Source organism: Diceros bicornis, chromosome 20, assembly GCF_020826845.1.
Source record: "Diceros bicornis minor isolate mBicDic1 chromosome 20, mDicBic1.mat.cur, whole genome shotgun sequence".
NCBI lineage: Eukaryota > Metazoa > Chordata > Mammalia > Perissodactyla > Rhinocerotidae > Diceros > Diceros bicornis.
Window position 1 is genome coordinate 12107317 of NC_080759.1, and position 16340 is coordinate 12123656.

The following is a 16340-nucleotide window of genomic DNA, read 5'->3' on the forward strand; positions in this document are numbered from 1 at the left end:
CGTTTAAGAGGGCAAATCATCCCAGAAGTTGCAAATATTACTGACCACAAATCATTTTATGAATCAGTTCGATGAATACGGACTGAATGTGTACCATGTAAAACGTGCTGGGCCATGTATAGCAGGAGATACAAAAATGACTAAGATATAGGGGCCGGCCCATGGCTTAGCAGTTGAATGCGCGTGCTCCACTGCTGGCGGCCCCGGTTCGCATCCCGGGCACGCAACGATGCTCCGCTTCTCTGGTCATGCTGAGGCCACGTCCCATATACAGCAACTAGAAGGATGTGCAACTATGACATACAACTATCTACTGGGGCTTTGGGAGAAAAAAAGGAGGAGGATTGGCAGAGCCGGTCTTCCTCAGCAAAAAGAGGAGGATTAGCATGGGTGTTAGCTCAGAGCTGATCTTTCTCACAAAAAAAAAAAAAAAAAAAATGAGTAAGATATAGAGCCTACTCTCTTTTATAATTCAGAACAAAGGGCAAATTAGAGCTTTACCTGACTAACTCGATTTACTTCCTCCTCTTCTTCCTCAGCTTCCTCTCCAAATGAAAGTAAACTAAAATTTCTAATCACAAAAAAGGAAGGAAGAAAAAAAAAAGAATGAAGGAAAGAAAATTAGGGGAAAAAAAGTTAAACAAAACTTATAAATATCCTATTTTCAAAGTAATAGAATAGAATTTACAAGCAGGAACAAATTCTGACTGTTTAACAATAGACAATGTTACCTGGTATTCAGCAGAAATATACTAAGAATCTACATTTTCAACAGAACATTAAAGCTTCGGCCTCAACCACAGACGTTTCATATATTAGACTAAACTAATGACCAAAAATCCATCCTGAGCACTACCATTAAACATACTAAGTCAAGCAGACAGAAATAATTAAGCTTTTTATATTTATCAAAACTGGTTAGCAAAATGGAGATTTCTGAAAAACTAAATATATAGGCCCAAGAGCACTACAAATGGGAAACAATCTAGTATCTGCCAAAATACATCTTAGTATTTTAAAATTAGTAAGTTACATAAAATTGTCAAAATAAAAAAACATAAGCAATAAACTTAGCTTAAAAAATAGCCCATGGAGGGGCCGGCCTGGTGGTGCAGGCAGTTAAGTGCACGTGCTCCGCTGCGGCGGCCCGGGGTTCGCTGGTTCAGATCCCGGGCGTGCACTGACACACAACTTGGCAAGCCATGCTGTGGCAGGGTCCCATATAAAGTGGAGGAAGATGGGCACGGATGTTAGCCCAGGGCCAGTCTTCCTCAGCAAAAAAAGAGGAGGATTGGCAGATGTTAGCACAGGGCTGATCTTCCTCACACACACACACAAAAAAATAGCCCATGGAGAGAAAAAACTGATTTAGGCAAAGATTTGTCTCTTGAGTCTTCAAACCAAAGACATCCCAAGAAAGATAAATAATAAGTTATTAAAACTCTCACATATTGGAAAAAGAAAAGATTTGGCAACAAAAGAGCAATTTTTATTTTGAAACCTAGAGGCAATCAATGACTACCACATCATCCCTAATACATCTGCTATGAATTAAAAACAAAAGCACAAACACCGAACTTTTGGGCTTGTTGTCAAGATAAATCATAGTGATTAAATATTGTGTCTGAATATAGTGACAGTGACCTTTCACCCAGAGATAAATTAGCCAAAATAAATGAATCAAAAAATAAAAGGAAATTAAATATATAGCTATATAAGAAGTTATTTTGCCACAAGATATCAACTGCTTATCAAAGTGTCTGGCTCATATCTGACCGTTGATAAAAGAAACTTAACTTACGTATATTGTAGGATATCAAGGAAAGAAACAAATATGTATTGAATACCTACACTACTTGGTGTTTTCAAATTCCACTTCTCATTTAATATTCATAACAACCAGGTGTTGTATTTATTATTATTTACATTTTACAGGATGGGGAAACTGACGCTCAGAAAGATTAATAAACTTTGTTTCTTATTAAATAGCTTAGGCAAGATTATACTTAGAACTGTCTGAAGCTAACACTTTTTAGTACAATAAAATCCTTAATATAAATGCTACAATTCAGTAAAAGTAGAAATCTAATTCTTTGATATCTATTTTAATAAAACAGACAAAATTAATAATGTAAAGAGTATTATTCACGAAATACTGAAACTTATTAAAAAATTTCTGTATGTTGGAAAACTATCCTCAGGAAATAATACAGAATACAGAAACAGCTTTATGCTTAAAAATACTTATAATGAGATTATTTTTAGTAGCACCAAAAAAGGAGTGAAAAGTTAAATAAATTATGTAATCATGCAGTCATGACACCTTTCATACTTTACTTTCCAAGTTCTTTATAGTGAGTTTATATTAATTGAAAAACAAGTAAAAACCAAAAAAAACTTCTCAACAACTCATTTATATAAATAATTGCTAAAGTGATCATAAATTTTATCTATTTATTACCACAGATTTCACATGGACACCTAAGACAATACTTCTTTAGCTTAGGTTCTATCCCGTATTTGAATATAAGAAATGCACATTTAAAAAACAGCACACACTCATAATTCAGATATCTCCCTTGTCCAAACAGGCCTCCTCCTCGCTAGTAAACAATTGTTACAAAAGGAAATAAAGTGAACTAAATGAATCAGTGTTGCTTTCCAAGCTGAAGAAAAATCTTTCTGCTATGATTACTTGGTGCCTTTGGGTTTCAATTTCTTTACTTCCTCCTCTAGTTTCTCTTTTTTCGGCTTTTTTATTTCTCTTGGAATGATGTCATCAAAAGGATTAAACAAAACCTATGAAAAGAAATATTTTGAAAACATTATTCCATATTTTAAATTTCAAGAAAAATTAAAGCCAATATTTAACTGTGTTGGCTTTAGTGTCTATTTTTTCCTCACATGACCATCATTAAGTAAAGTGATACATGCACCACAAAAAGTGCTTCCACTTACATGGCCTCATTGGAGTCTCCCAATAATCCTATGTGCTATTAAGTAAAGGACACTTTATCCCTATTTTACAAAAGGGAAAAATATTTAAGAAAACTTAATACATAGTAAGCGAGACAAACTCAGGTGTTTTGACTCCAAATCAAATGCTCTTAAGGACCTTGCTTCCTCAATGAAGGATCACTCTTAAATTACCCAGCAAGTCACTTCATTGGGCTAAATAAACCAAACTCCTCTAACTTTCCATTATGAGTCAAGCTTTTCATTCATTGGACTATCAGCTAAAGTTTCATCTTTGAATTCAAAACTTTCAATAAAAAAAATTCTTAATTAGAAATTGTACATAAATTACAGAGATAAAATCTGAGTTGTGATGTTACTTTAGTATAAAGCCTTCATCCAGTACTTTAAAAATACTAATAATCAATTTCTCTTAAATCACAATTTAAGTGCTGTATCTCATAATAATCATGCTCCTACCTCACAACTTTTTATTTTGTGTGGATTACGTGGTCTTTCTTCATCATCAATGTCTACTTCTGTCAGTCTCAGCATGTTATATACTGTATCCCCTGTAACCTATCAAATAAAAAAGAAAATTTAAATGCAAATTATTACATTCATTTTTTGCAATAAGGGAGGACTTTGGAAAATATTTTTTAAATAATTAAAAGTGAATTTCATATTGTTACAGAAGAGCAAATGCATTAAATAATGCAAATAACTTGCAACTTCAAGATGAAATGCAACTTCTTCTTAAGGGGACAAAGCACAGATGGAGTTCAATCCCTCAGTAAGATTTTTGGGAAACTTCCAATATATACTTAATATCAGTCTTTATTAAAAATAAAAATATAAAGACAAATAACCTCCTGCTGAATGACAACTTTTCATTCAAACATCATAAACAAATTTAGACTTTAGAGTAGAATTACCAAATAACAATAACAATGTGGTTAATGCTTTGCAGACATTATCTCACTTAACTCTTACAAGCATCCTAAAAAGTAGGAACTACCATTATCCTCCTTCTCTAGATAAGAAAATTGAGGTTCAAAGAAGTTACAGACCCGAAAGCAACAGCCTTTCTCACTTCTAACCACGATGCTATACTTTGTCTCTAATGTGTAAGTTACATAATATCAACCAAACAATGGTGCAGAATGGCAACCTAAATCTAATTTTATTATACACTTATATTTTTAAAAAATAATAGGAAGGAAAATCTATGAACAGAGAACCTGTGTCAGAGTGGCTCATGTGCCGATGCATGTTTCTTAACCCATGTTGTTAAATTTTAAGCAACAATATTGTACTGCATGTTTTTAGTGTGATGTCTTTCATTCAACATTTCTCAAGAATTTTAAAATAATATGAATTTTCCAGTCATGCTAAGTTTGTTTTTTCCCTTTCACCATCACAAAATCCAGTTTTGCCTAGGATATGGGAAAACCATTCTTACTGAACCAGCAGAGGGAGCTGATATGCTAGTGATGTCTAACATGCCTAAGACTTAAAACATATGGGAATATATTTATGAGAAAGGAGAAGGGTGAGAAAAGAAAACCTTCAGAATCCCTTTATAAAGAAAACTGCTGAAAATTCTATAGAAATGGCATTCCCTGATATGATGTTAAACGTGAGCAGGATAAACAGGTACTATTCAAAGTAATATTTCAGTAAAAAGTATTAATGTTAATACAATTTCCAGCTTAAACTTAAGGGAATTCATCATTAACAAAATAAACTTTAAACCACTAAATGTTATTACCTAGGTGTCTTTCTAAAAACATAAGAACAACATCAGCTGAGTAACATAGTAGCTAAGACCATTAGTATAATTTTAGGAAAAGAACTTTAAAGTCATAACCAATGACTTATTTGAAACACACAAAAAAAATTCAGGTGGTCCCTCATAGTTCATTATAACAGGAATATACTCCATTATTTTTAGAAATAATAAATATATATCCTAGGGAATATTTTTATGAAGGCAGCTCTTACATAAGTTGATCATATGTATCATGGAAGCTTAAGATAACTGGACACGAACCTTTCCAAAGATGGTGTGCTTATTGTTAAGTTCATCTGCTCGACTCAGTGTAAAGAAAAACTGGCTGCCATTATCATGAGGACCAGCATTTGCCATGGCAACCAGTCCTCTCCGATTAAAACGCAACCGTGAATGGAATTCATCCTAGAGCATAAAAAAGAAAAGATTTGAGAATTTTTTACAACTATTCCACATTTTCTAAGGCCATTATCATCTGGAAATTAAAGCAAACAGTTCAAGTATTTTTCTCAAGAATCATACAGTGACCCAGTAAAAAATTAAAGGAAACTCCAGACACGCTATCCCACTGGTATAAACATGAAGTCTTCAAAAACTTCAAAATCCCATATTTTAAGAGCTACTGATGTTTACTCATTCAAAGAACAAGATATTGGTACTATCAGATTAATAAATAATCCAACTTTTAGCTTTTACTTGAACCTACTGCTATTCTTAATATCTTAACCATGACATTAACTCTTTTTTCTTTTTAGATCTATGTTGGCAGCTAACAAATCACTGACCTATTCTTAATTAATACTCACACCTTTTTCAAATATTTTTTATGTTCCTTCTTTCTTCTGTTCCCCTTGTGATTTCCTGTTATGACATGCATTTTGTGTTACAGAGGTCTACTATGTACAATTTAGAATGAATTCTGCTATGGACTGAATTGTGTCCCCATAAAATTCATATGTTGAAGCGCTAACCCCCAATGTGGCTGTATTGGTGGAGATAAGACCTGTAAGGAGATGACAAGAGTTAAACAAGGGCATAAGGATGAATCCTAATCCAATAGGGCTGGTGCCCTTGTAAGAAGAGGAAGAGACACCAGGGCTCTTTCTCTCTCCACCATGTGAAGACACAGGGAGACGGCAGCCACCTGCAAGCCAGAAAAGAACCTTCACCAGGAACTGTATGCCAGCACCTTGATCTTGGACTTCTTAGCCTCCAAAACTGTGAGAAATAAATTCCTTTGTTTAATCCACCCAGTCAGTGGTATTTTGTTAAGTGGTCCAAGCAGATTAATACAAATTCCATAGAGTGTTAAATAAAATGTTTTAATATAGGATGGCATATGCAATATTCTAAAAACATTTTATATTTACAGAGTTGCAGAGATCAGATAAAGTCAGATGTCAGGAAATATATAATCTTTTTTCCAACTCACATTTTCCTCACTGCCATCTTTAGCTCCACCTGAATTCACTCTAGCATACAGGATTGCAATAAGACAATTGAGAAAGAATGCTTGATAGTGTGCTGCTCTTATACTTGTATAATCCTAAATATGTGATGACATCTGATTTTGTGCACTAATGTGAAATGCATTTTCTTCTTGTGGGGCACAATCATTTTTGATTAAGCAACCCAAGCTGACTTGCAAAAAAAAAAAATAATAATAATAATAATTCAGTCTCACCTTGAATGGGGCTCCATAGATAGACTCTCCACCAGTCCCTGTGCCAGTGGGATCTCCCCCTTGGACTATAAAACCAGGTACAACTCTATGAAAAATGGTGTTGTCATAATATGCTGAAAAAAATTAAAAACAATTTATCATGGTCTAAAACAAAGTGTATTTACATTATCAGAGTTAATAAAACTAGAGTGACAATTTTTTTTTCCCTAGAATGTTAAATAGCATCCTAAACCAAAACCTTTTCTTCCCTACTTATTATAAAATATCTGCGTACTCAAAACAGCACAACTTCTACAGAAACAATGGTGGTGGTTGTTTTGTATTTATTTCCAGGATTCTCTCAAATTCTGGATTACAGTTTTCAAAATAAAAATTAGAGAATTTTGGTATAGATCGGTGGTTCTCAACTGGGGAGGAGAGGAGCAGCAATTTTGTTCCCTAGGGGACATTTGTCAATTGTCTGGAAATATTTGGTTGTCACATATGGGAGATGCTACTGGCATCTAGTGGGTAGAGGCCAGGGATACTGGTAAACATCCTACAAAGCACAGGATGGCCCCCACAATGAAGAATTACTGGCCCAAAATGTCAACAGTGTTGAGGTTGAGAAACTCTGCTAGAGATGAACACCTTATTTCCTAATTCTTCCTCTTCTCCCTCCAAAAACTTAATTTACATAAACAATATACAAACCCAAAATATATCAAAATTCCTCACTGATTATAGGTCTAATACCATAAATGCACTCTCCTCAAGAAACATTCAATAAATAAAATAAATAACACAATATACAACTCTCAAGAAGTTTGCTAAATTATTAAAAGAAATTATTTATATTTATATATAAAGATATTATTTGGAAGCTATAAACATAGAAGAGAGATCATATATGATCTCCTAATAGTACTTATTATCTGGAACCTAGAATCATAAGGGAGACTTCACAGAGGAAAAAGAAGCTGGGCATGGCAGAAGCATGGCATCTCAGTGAGGTAAAGCATGAGCAAAGAATCTGGTGAGGGTGGAAGGGCAAGAATGAGAGTTGGACTGAATCACAGAGTCTACATTAAGAAGTAGCAACAACAGCCAAAACGCATAAGAAAAGATTCTCAATATCATTAGTCATAGGGAAACACAAATTGAAGCCACAGTGAAATACCACTCACCCCCACTAGGATGGCTATCATCAAAAAAATGGAAAATAACAAGTGTTAGTGAGGAGGGAGAAACTGGAACCCTCGTACATTACTAGCTGGACTGCAAAATGGTACAGTCACTGTGGAAAAGGATTTGGTGGTTCTATAAAAATTTAAACATGGAATTATCTATCAATTTCACTTCTACATATATACCCCCCAAATTGAAAACAGGTACTAAACAAACAGTTATACATGAATGTTCATGGCAGCACTATTCACAATAGCTAAAAGGTGAAGATAACTCAACTGTCCAGCAATGAATAAAAGGATAAACAAAATGTGGTACAAACATACAATGGAATACATATTACTCAGCCAAAAAAGGGAATGAAGTACTGATACACACCACAACACAGACGAACCTCAAAAACATGCTAAGTGAGAGAAGTCAGACACAAAAAGTCACATATTGCATGATTCCATTTATATGAAATATCCAGAATAGGTAAATCCATAGAGGCAGAAAATAGATTGCTGGTTGCCAGAGGCTGAGGTGAGGGGAGAATTGGGAGTGACTGTTTAGTGGGTGGTTTTCTTTTGGGGTGATAAAAATAGTTTTGGAACTAGACAGAGGTGCTGGTTGCACAATCACAGCGAATATACTAAATACCACTGGATCATACCCTTTAAAATAGTTTTATCTTATATAAATTTCACCTCAGTTTTATTAAAAAAAAATCCCTTGAGTGAAAGGAAAGTAATTATTTTATCTCACTGAAGCTAATTTTGAACTTACATTAATTAGTCAGGTAAGTACAAGAGGAAAATATTTGTAGCATATATGTCTAGCGCTGAAGGAAGCGCTGAATAAACACAAGCTATTATTATTGTTGTTGTAAAAACAAACAAACAAAAAGCAAGTAGCAACAGAGTAGGTTGAGGTGGGGTCAATTATTGAGTGGAGTCTTAATTCAATCACACACTGAGGATTGAGCAGAAAAATGGAAAGAGAATAATTCCCTGAAGGCTTCGCTAAGCTGCAGAACTGCCTAACACCAGATTTCTTGTCATACAGGATGATAAATGTCTTAATTTTGAGTCGAGTCTTCTATTACTTGCAACTGAACACTAGAAATACTCATCAAGTGCCTACTGTGGGCAGCATTGTACTGATACAATTACTGACATAATTCATAAAGTACCTATTACACAGGTACTTTGTGACACTTTATGAGTCAAAACATGACTATGGTTTATCAAAATTCATAACGTACTATAATATAGTGGCTTGCAGGCACCCTCATAATGATTTACATTTGCAAGATATAACTAGATATAAAATCGATATTTTAAAAAAATATAATCTGTAATCTAACAACTGTATCCAGTACATAGGGTGGATTGGAAGAAGTAGAAAGGAAGACCAATTGATTTTTTCCAATCTCTTCTCCCAGTGATGAGCTGTAAGGCTATATTCACAAGAGCTCCCCAGTGCAGACAAGTTCTCCTTGGTTACAAATGGAAACTGTAAAAACCAAGAGGTCTAAAAGTTTCTCTCCTGTATCCCTAAGTAACCATTTACTTAGATTAACCATTACTCAGTAACCATTCCTCAGACTGTATCTAGCAGTCAGTAGTTCTGAGTCTTGCCTCTTGTTAGCTGTGCAACCTTAAACTCAATTTTCGTTTTTTTTTTAATTGAGATATAATTGACACATAACATTACATTGGTTTCAAATTATAATGATTTGATATTTGTATATGATATTTATATATAGTGTGAAATGATCACAAGTCTAGTTAATATCCCTCATCAAACATAGTTACAAAATTTTTTTTCTTGTGATGAGAACTTTTAAGATCTACTCTTAGCAACTTCCAAATACGAAATATAGTATTATTAACTATAGTCACTGACCTGTATAAGTAATTTTCTCATTATAAAATTAATAATATAAATTAACTCAGTATTGTTTTGAAGATTAAATAAGATAATGTGGAGGCAACCTATAAATTTTCAAGTTCAACACAAATGTGAGGTCAAACTCTAATATTTTCACTTAAATTCTACAAATTCATATTCAAATTTGAATATAACACATACACCAGTCTACATCAGAAAATGAAAATAATCCTTTAGGCCCATAATATGCAGTCAATCAATATTTTTTGAGCACGTGATCAGATCTGCTTATTCAAAAGATCACTCAAACTCCATTATACAGAACGGATTAGAAGCCACACGACTGGAGAGGGAGAAAGGGAGAAACAGAGAGAGAAAAAACTGTTGTCCCAAGAGTCAAAACACGACTGTGTCTTATCTTGAGACACACAGATTAAAGAATTCTCTAGGAAGCAGGATCTATAAGACTAAGAGAGCTATTAGATGTGAGGGAAGGGAGACATGAAAGAGGTCTTTATTACTTGTGCTTTCAAACTGTAGAATTACCCATCTTATTTCTTTTTTATATTTCCTGTTAAGTCTTTTAGTGATGTTGACTTTTTACTTTAAGCTTTTCTTTTTTATTTTCCTAATTATATTCTTGTTGGGTGAATGAAACTATTATAATACTACAGAGAGTAGGAATTTTCTATAATTTCTCTACACTATAATTTTGTATTCTATCATGGATAGAATTTCAAATTTCCACAAAATTTCCATATCCACTATTTCTACTTCCTTGAAATTTATTAATTACTGTTGAACTATGCATTTATAGTTGTCTTTATAGCTTACAATGTGCTATCATAGATTTTGCTGCTTGCAATAATGTTCATCTTTCTTCTTAAATTTTTGTGTACCATTCTCATAAATATTTTGAAGAGCTTTTATTATTTGGATATATGTGTTCATAACATCCTCCTGAATTTTCTCCACTATTGAAAAAAGAAATTTACATATATCTCAAATATGAAATGAAGTTCCTATTTGGCTGCTGTGGTTCTGGTATTTATCATTACAGTTTTTATTTCTGGCTGTACAATCTATGGGTATCATGACATATTTTTGACTAATTATATTTCTGCCCAAGAACATATAGGAATTTATATTTGCATTTTTAAATCATTTATATGGATTTCCTCTTCTAGAATCTTGTGATTTTTGTGTTTAATTTTGTAAATATTATCATTAATAACTTTTTACTTAAAATTCTTTTTGTGATCTGTCTGCCCCACTTATTTTAGCCTCTCTACTTTCTTTTAAGCAAATATTTTAGTTTTGTAAAGATACTTCTTTTAACCTCTTAATATATACTTATCACTTTATAAGTTTGTCACTTCTAAAGACTTATTAAACTATTGTTAAACGAAGTGGGGGATAAAAGATGACTGATGAAGCATGGACACTGAAGAGACAAAGCTGAGGTAAAACAGCAATAAAGAGATTAATAATCACATAAAGTATAAAAAAATCTAATTTTCTTATCTACTTCTCTTTCTGCTCCCCACTTCATTTTGCAGACCTAAAATTTTACTCCTTCCTCATACTTCAGAGGAACTAATAAAATTATCAAAGCTAACAAGCTTCCTTTTCCTTCTCTTATATCTTTTTTAACCTACTTTTTGAACTTACAATTTTTTAAACTTTTCACTCACTTTCAACTGTTCACCTAACTATCCTGCAAAGACTTGAAAGCCAAGATTAAGTCTGTGTAATTGTAGATCTTTCTGGAAAAACTAAAAACTTCCCCCAGACACAGAGAGACAAATACTGTATGATCTCACTTACATGTATAATCTAAAGAAGTTGAACTCATAGAACCAGAGAGTGGAATGGTGGTTTGCAGGGGGTAGGCGGGGAATGGGGAGATGTTGGTCAAAAGGTGTAAATTTTCAATTGTAAGATGAATAAGTTCTGGGGATCCAACATATAGCATGGTGATTATAGTTGAGTTGATAATACTCTATTGTATACTTGAAATTTGCTGAGAGTAGATCTCAAGTCTTCTCAACACACATACACACAATAGGTAACTATGTAAAGTGATGGATATGTTACTTAACTTGATTGTGATAATCATTCACGATGTATATGTATATTAAATGACACTGTACACCTTTAAAAAAATCATGTTGTAGGGGCTGGCCCCATGGCCTACTGGTTAAGTTCTGCATGCTCCACTTCAGCAGCCTGGGTTCAGTTCCCAGGCACAGACCTACACCACTCAGTGGCGGCCATGTTGTGACAGCAACCCACAGACAAAATAGAGGAAGACTGGCAACAGATGTTAGCTCAAGGCAAATCCTCCTCAGCAAAAAAAAAAAAAAAAAAACCTCATGTTGTACAACTTAAATACATACAATTTTTATTTGTCAATCACACCTCAACAAAGCTGAAAAAAAAAAAGACTAAGAACTTCTCTTTAACTGTGAACGTCATTTTAGTTGAAAGCCATATCTGAGGCTGTGCTCGCACTGCCTCATTTTTATTCATTTGCTTTTTAATTCTGGAAACCATGCCTTTAAAAAAATAAATACTTGATATTAATGTTACAAAATCTAGAAATAACATGACTTGTTTAAATCATAGAATCAGAGATAAAATGGGGTTCTCTGAATTATACTTTTAAAACCTTGACTTTATTCATTTAGGAGTATCTTTATTTAAATTAGTCTTCTCAGGCTTCTTGTTAGCCTTTGCAATAATACTACTCTCTATCACCTGTTCAATTAAGAGAATTGCTGTAGATATTTTTCTCATTATTTTCCTATTTTTTTCTTTCTCCTTGTATTCTTATAAATAGAGGAATAGTTTTTTGTTGTTGTAATTAAGTTTCATCATCATCTAACTTAAGAACCTTATTTCTTCTTCATTGTCATATTATATCCAGATGTTTTCTGTTTCTTCCATTCACCTGGTCATGGATTGTAATTTACCATTCATTCTTTCTAATGTTTTTGTACTTTTACTCATCTCTTGTAAAATTTGAGCTTTTGATTCTTCTAAACTTCTTTCCAGAAACAAGTCTGACTTTTCTATGTCTACTGTGTTTCTCAGCTCTGTTGACAGTTATCTGAGGCTTCTCTGACTGAACTACCTGTCTGACTCAATTTCCTTCCTGCCTGTCTTAGCAATTATCATAATGGTCTCTGCAGACATCTTTTCTCTTTTTCTTTTTTGGCAAGTTTTTTCTTTTTTTGGTCGGGTATTTTTATTTTTTAAATTGTCCCCTGGTAATTATCTATTTGGAGAGCTCTCACTGTACCCTATACCGGTTATTTTGGATTCTCTTTCACATCCTGCTTTTGATTCGAAACGCTGTTTTCTGATACCTTGATTGACCTTGTCTGTCTCTAAACACCAGATATAATTGAAAGACAATGATTTGCCACCACTGGAGATATTCAAAACCATATGCAACATGTTCTAAAAGCCAGCAAGTTACAAAAATATTTGGAATGTTTAGTTCTATAAAGGAATATTCTGAAGGGGAAACACTCAAGTGTTTGATTCAAGACGTATGATTTTGTAAAGTTTGTTAAAAAGAAAAACAATCACTTTATGACTCAAATCTAAAAAAATACTAGAGACATTGACAATAACATCACTGAATGCTGGATGGAACCCTTTGTGGAGAAAGCTGAATTTTGGACAGACATTAAAAAGTGGGTAGACTTGAAGAGTTAAGAAGGGAAGAGAAAGTATTCCAAAAAAGAGCCTGAGGATATGAGGAGATTGAGGATAAGAAGAAGTTATGAGGATATGTGTTCAAGTGGAAATGAGAAGGAAGTGCTTGTGAGATAAAGATAACAGTCAACTGAAACCATGTGGTTATTTAGTGCAATGAAAAATAAGTCGGAAAGCTAGGGAGCCAAGCTGCCTGTGGATTCAACTACCAGATGAATAAAGAAGATAAAGATGAGGGAGAGGAAGACCAGCTAAAAAGCAGCTACAATCATGTAGGTGAAAATCAAGGAAGTCTGGTGAGGAAACTGGTAAATTTGGTTTTACATTGCTTTTTTACAGGATTCCTGTAGAAAAGTCCACTAGGCAATTGGATATGTAAATCAGAGCTAAGAAGAGAAGAAATGGCTGGAATTCTAAATTTGATAGTCATTTGGATGGAAGTAACAACTGAAGAGTAAAGACAATAGATAACTAGAGGCAATCTTAGGCAATACCCATATTTAGAGGATGAAAGAAAGAAATGGAAAATAGCCAAGGAGACCAAAAAGGATCAAAGTATTATTTGGTGAGATACATTTCTCTGTTAAAGATAAAGAGATTTATTTAGGGGAAAATTCTTATCTCCTCTGTCCATTTCCTGACACATACTTCAACACCACATCACTCATATCAACTCCTATCATTCATTACCACTCTTTAACACTCATCTTCAACCTTGTGGAAAAATACACTGCAGGCCATTTTTAAATTAACAAAATTTCTCCTACAGAATAAAACTCAAGAGTTATGATTACCTTCCAAACAAAGCTGAATGAAATTTCTGCAAGCTTTAGGAGCTTCTTTTGACCACAACTCTATATCAATATCTCCAGCTGTAGTTTTCAATAAAACCTGTAGAAAAAATATAGCATCATTATATTAAATTACCATTTTGCTTGACAAACAGTTGAATGGCTGCACAACTTGAAGCATTCGCTAATGAGTTTTCAATTTTAAAATTAAAATTAGAGGGGCCAGCTAGTGGTTAAATTCGGTGCCCTCTACTTGGTCAGCCCGGGTTCAGTTCCCAGGCGTGGACCTACATCACTCATTGGCAACCCACATACAAAATAGAGGAAGACTGGCATAGGTATTAGCTCAGGGCGAATCTTCCTCAAGCAAAAAGAGGAAGATTGGCATAGGTATTAGCTCAGGGCGAATCTTCCTCAAGCAAAAAGAGGAAGATTGGCAATGGATGTTAGCTCAGAGTGAATCTTCCTCTTTAATAATCTTCCTCCTTAATAAATAAGGAATCTTCCTTCCTTATTTATTAAATAAATAAATAAGGAATCTTCCTTCCTTATTTATTAAATAAATAAATAAGGAATCTTCCTTCCTTATTTATTAAATAAATAAATAAGGAATCTTCCTTCCTTATTTATTAAATAAATAAATAAGGAATCTTCCTTCCTTATTTATTAAATAAATAAATAAATAAATAAAATAAAAATTGGAAACTTTGCTTGGCTTTTGTTGTTATAGTCAAAAAAATTTAAATATTCAGTACAAGTCATATATTTATATCATTCAAATATCATTTTCAGAAATAATTTAGGATTTAAAAAAATAGCATATACCTTTTCTAATCACAAAAAAACTCGTTCATTTAAAAATCAATAATTTAAACTTGTTTTAATTAAGAAAGTTTCCCCTGGCGTGTCTTCCAAAAAATTGGTATAGCAAATTAAGAAATTAAAGAATGATAAGCCATGAAATTGTGACACTATAAAACAATTTTACAATTACCCTTTTACATATAAACCCTCTACTTTCTCATTCAAAATCATGCCATTCCTAATTTACAAAGGAACATCCTTAATCTAATTCTGGGTTGTATATTATAAATGGTATGTCTTAAAATCACCATCTACAGTAAATGGAATTCTCTGATAGCCTCCTTTCTACCAGCTCATGAAGGCAGTTACTCCTTAGTGCAACCACCCATCTTAAAACAACCAGAACCCCTACTGAGCCCACAGGAGGAAACAGCTTACAGCTGTCTTATTAATAACCACAAACAACCAAAAAGAATGTTAGGCTCTAAATTTAAACACTGGCACACCTGGAGTCCAACTTCTCTAGTAACACTTTTTTCCCCTCAGTGTACCAAGTAGATCAGTGTCAATCAATGATCAATGGTCAATGATTTGTGACCATCACAATCATTTAGAATGCTCTTGCAAATAAAGAGTATGCAGTGTGACTATTTAAAAACATGAGACTGATTTTCATGAGAAGTCAGTATCATTGAAATAAGTCACACTTTTTATTTTCTAAAACTCCTTTACCTAATTTTTTGGAAGTGAAAAGAAGTTTAAAAATCATTCAGTTAAGCCCTCACCTTATATGGATGCCCCAGAGAAGTTGTAAATTGCCCAGAGTCAGAAAGCAAAGCAGGAATAGCATTTCTCTCTGCTCCCTCCTCATCCAGTGCACTTTTGCTACAATTGCCTTTCAACTTTTGTTTCAGAAGCCCAGATTATACTGCCATAATGTATATAACACATTAATGAATTTATTCTATCTTTTTAGTCTTTTACTGGCCACACAGTTCTCTTACCACTATTCTTCAATGACTAAGCATTGGTAGTTGTTACTGCCATTGAGTGGATTCCAATTCCTAGCGACCCTGTGGACAGCAAAGCAGAACCCTGCCCGGTCTTTTGCGCCACCCTCTCACCTTCCAGTGCTATCTCAGACAAAGCTCCACTGCTATTCATAGGGTTTTCATGGCCAATTTTTTGGAAGCAGGTGGCCAGATCCTTCTTCTTAGTCTGTCTAGTCTGGAAGCTCCACTGAAACCTGTCCACCATGGGCAACCCTGCTGGTATTTGAAATACTGGTGGCATAGCTTTCAGCATCACAGCAACACGCAGCCCCGACAGTATGACAACCAACAGACGGATGGTGTGGTTCCCAGACCAGGAATCGAACCTGGGCCTTGGCAGTGAGAGCTTTGAATTTTAACCACAAGACCACCAGGGCTGGCTAGTGGGGGAAGAGGAGGCGAAAATATTTATATTTGGGATGGAGGAGGTGAAAATATCTATATTGTGGTAGCTTTTAAAATGGTTTCCTTAACCATTAAAGAAATATAAAAGA

At 33.9% G+C, this 16340-nt stretch overlaps 1 protein-coding gene across 3 annotated transcripts in view; it reads right to left on the reverse strand.

The window, feature by feature from the left end:
• The window catches only part of CWC27 (CWC27 spliceosome associated cyclophilin), a 220084-nt gene that overhangs the window by 198771 nt on the left and 4973 nt on the right, over nt 1-16340 (reverse strand). For all 3 annotated transcript variants that reach the window (XM_058563996.1, XM_058563995.1, XM_058563997.1), the window contains exons 2-7: nt 13994-14090; nt 6432-6544; nt 5009-5152; nt 3436-3534; nt 2696-2799; nt 502-571 (exon numbers count right to left, since the gene is read on the reverse strand). In XM_058563996.1, the coding sequence (XP_058419979.1) occupies nt 502-571; nt 2696-2799; nt 3436-3534; nt 5009-5152; nt 6432-6544; nt 13994-14090 (627 nt within the window). The remainder of the gene's footprint in view (nt 1-501; nt 572-2695; nt 2800-3435; nt 3535-5008; nt 5153-6431; nt 6545-13993; nt 14091-16340) is intronic.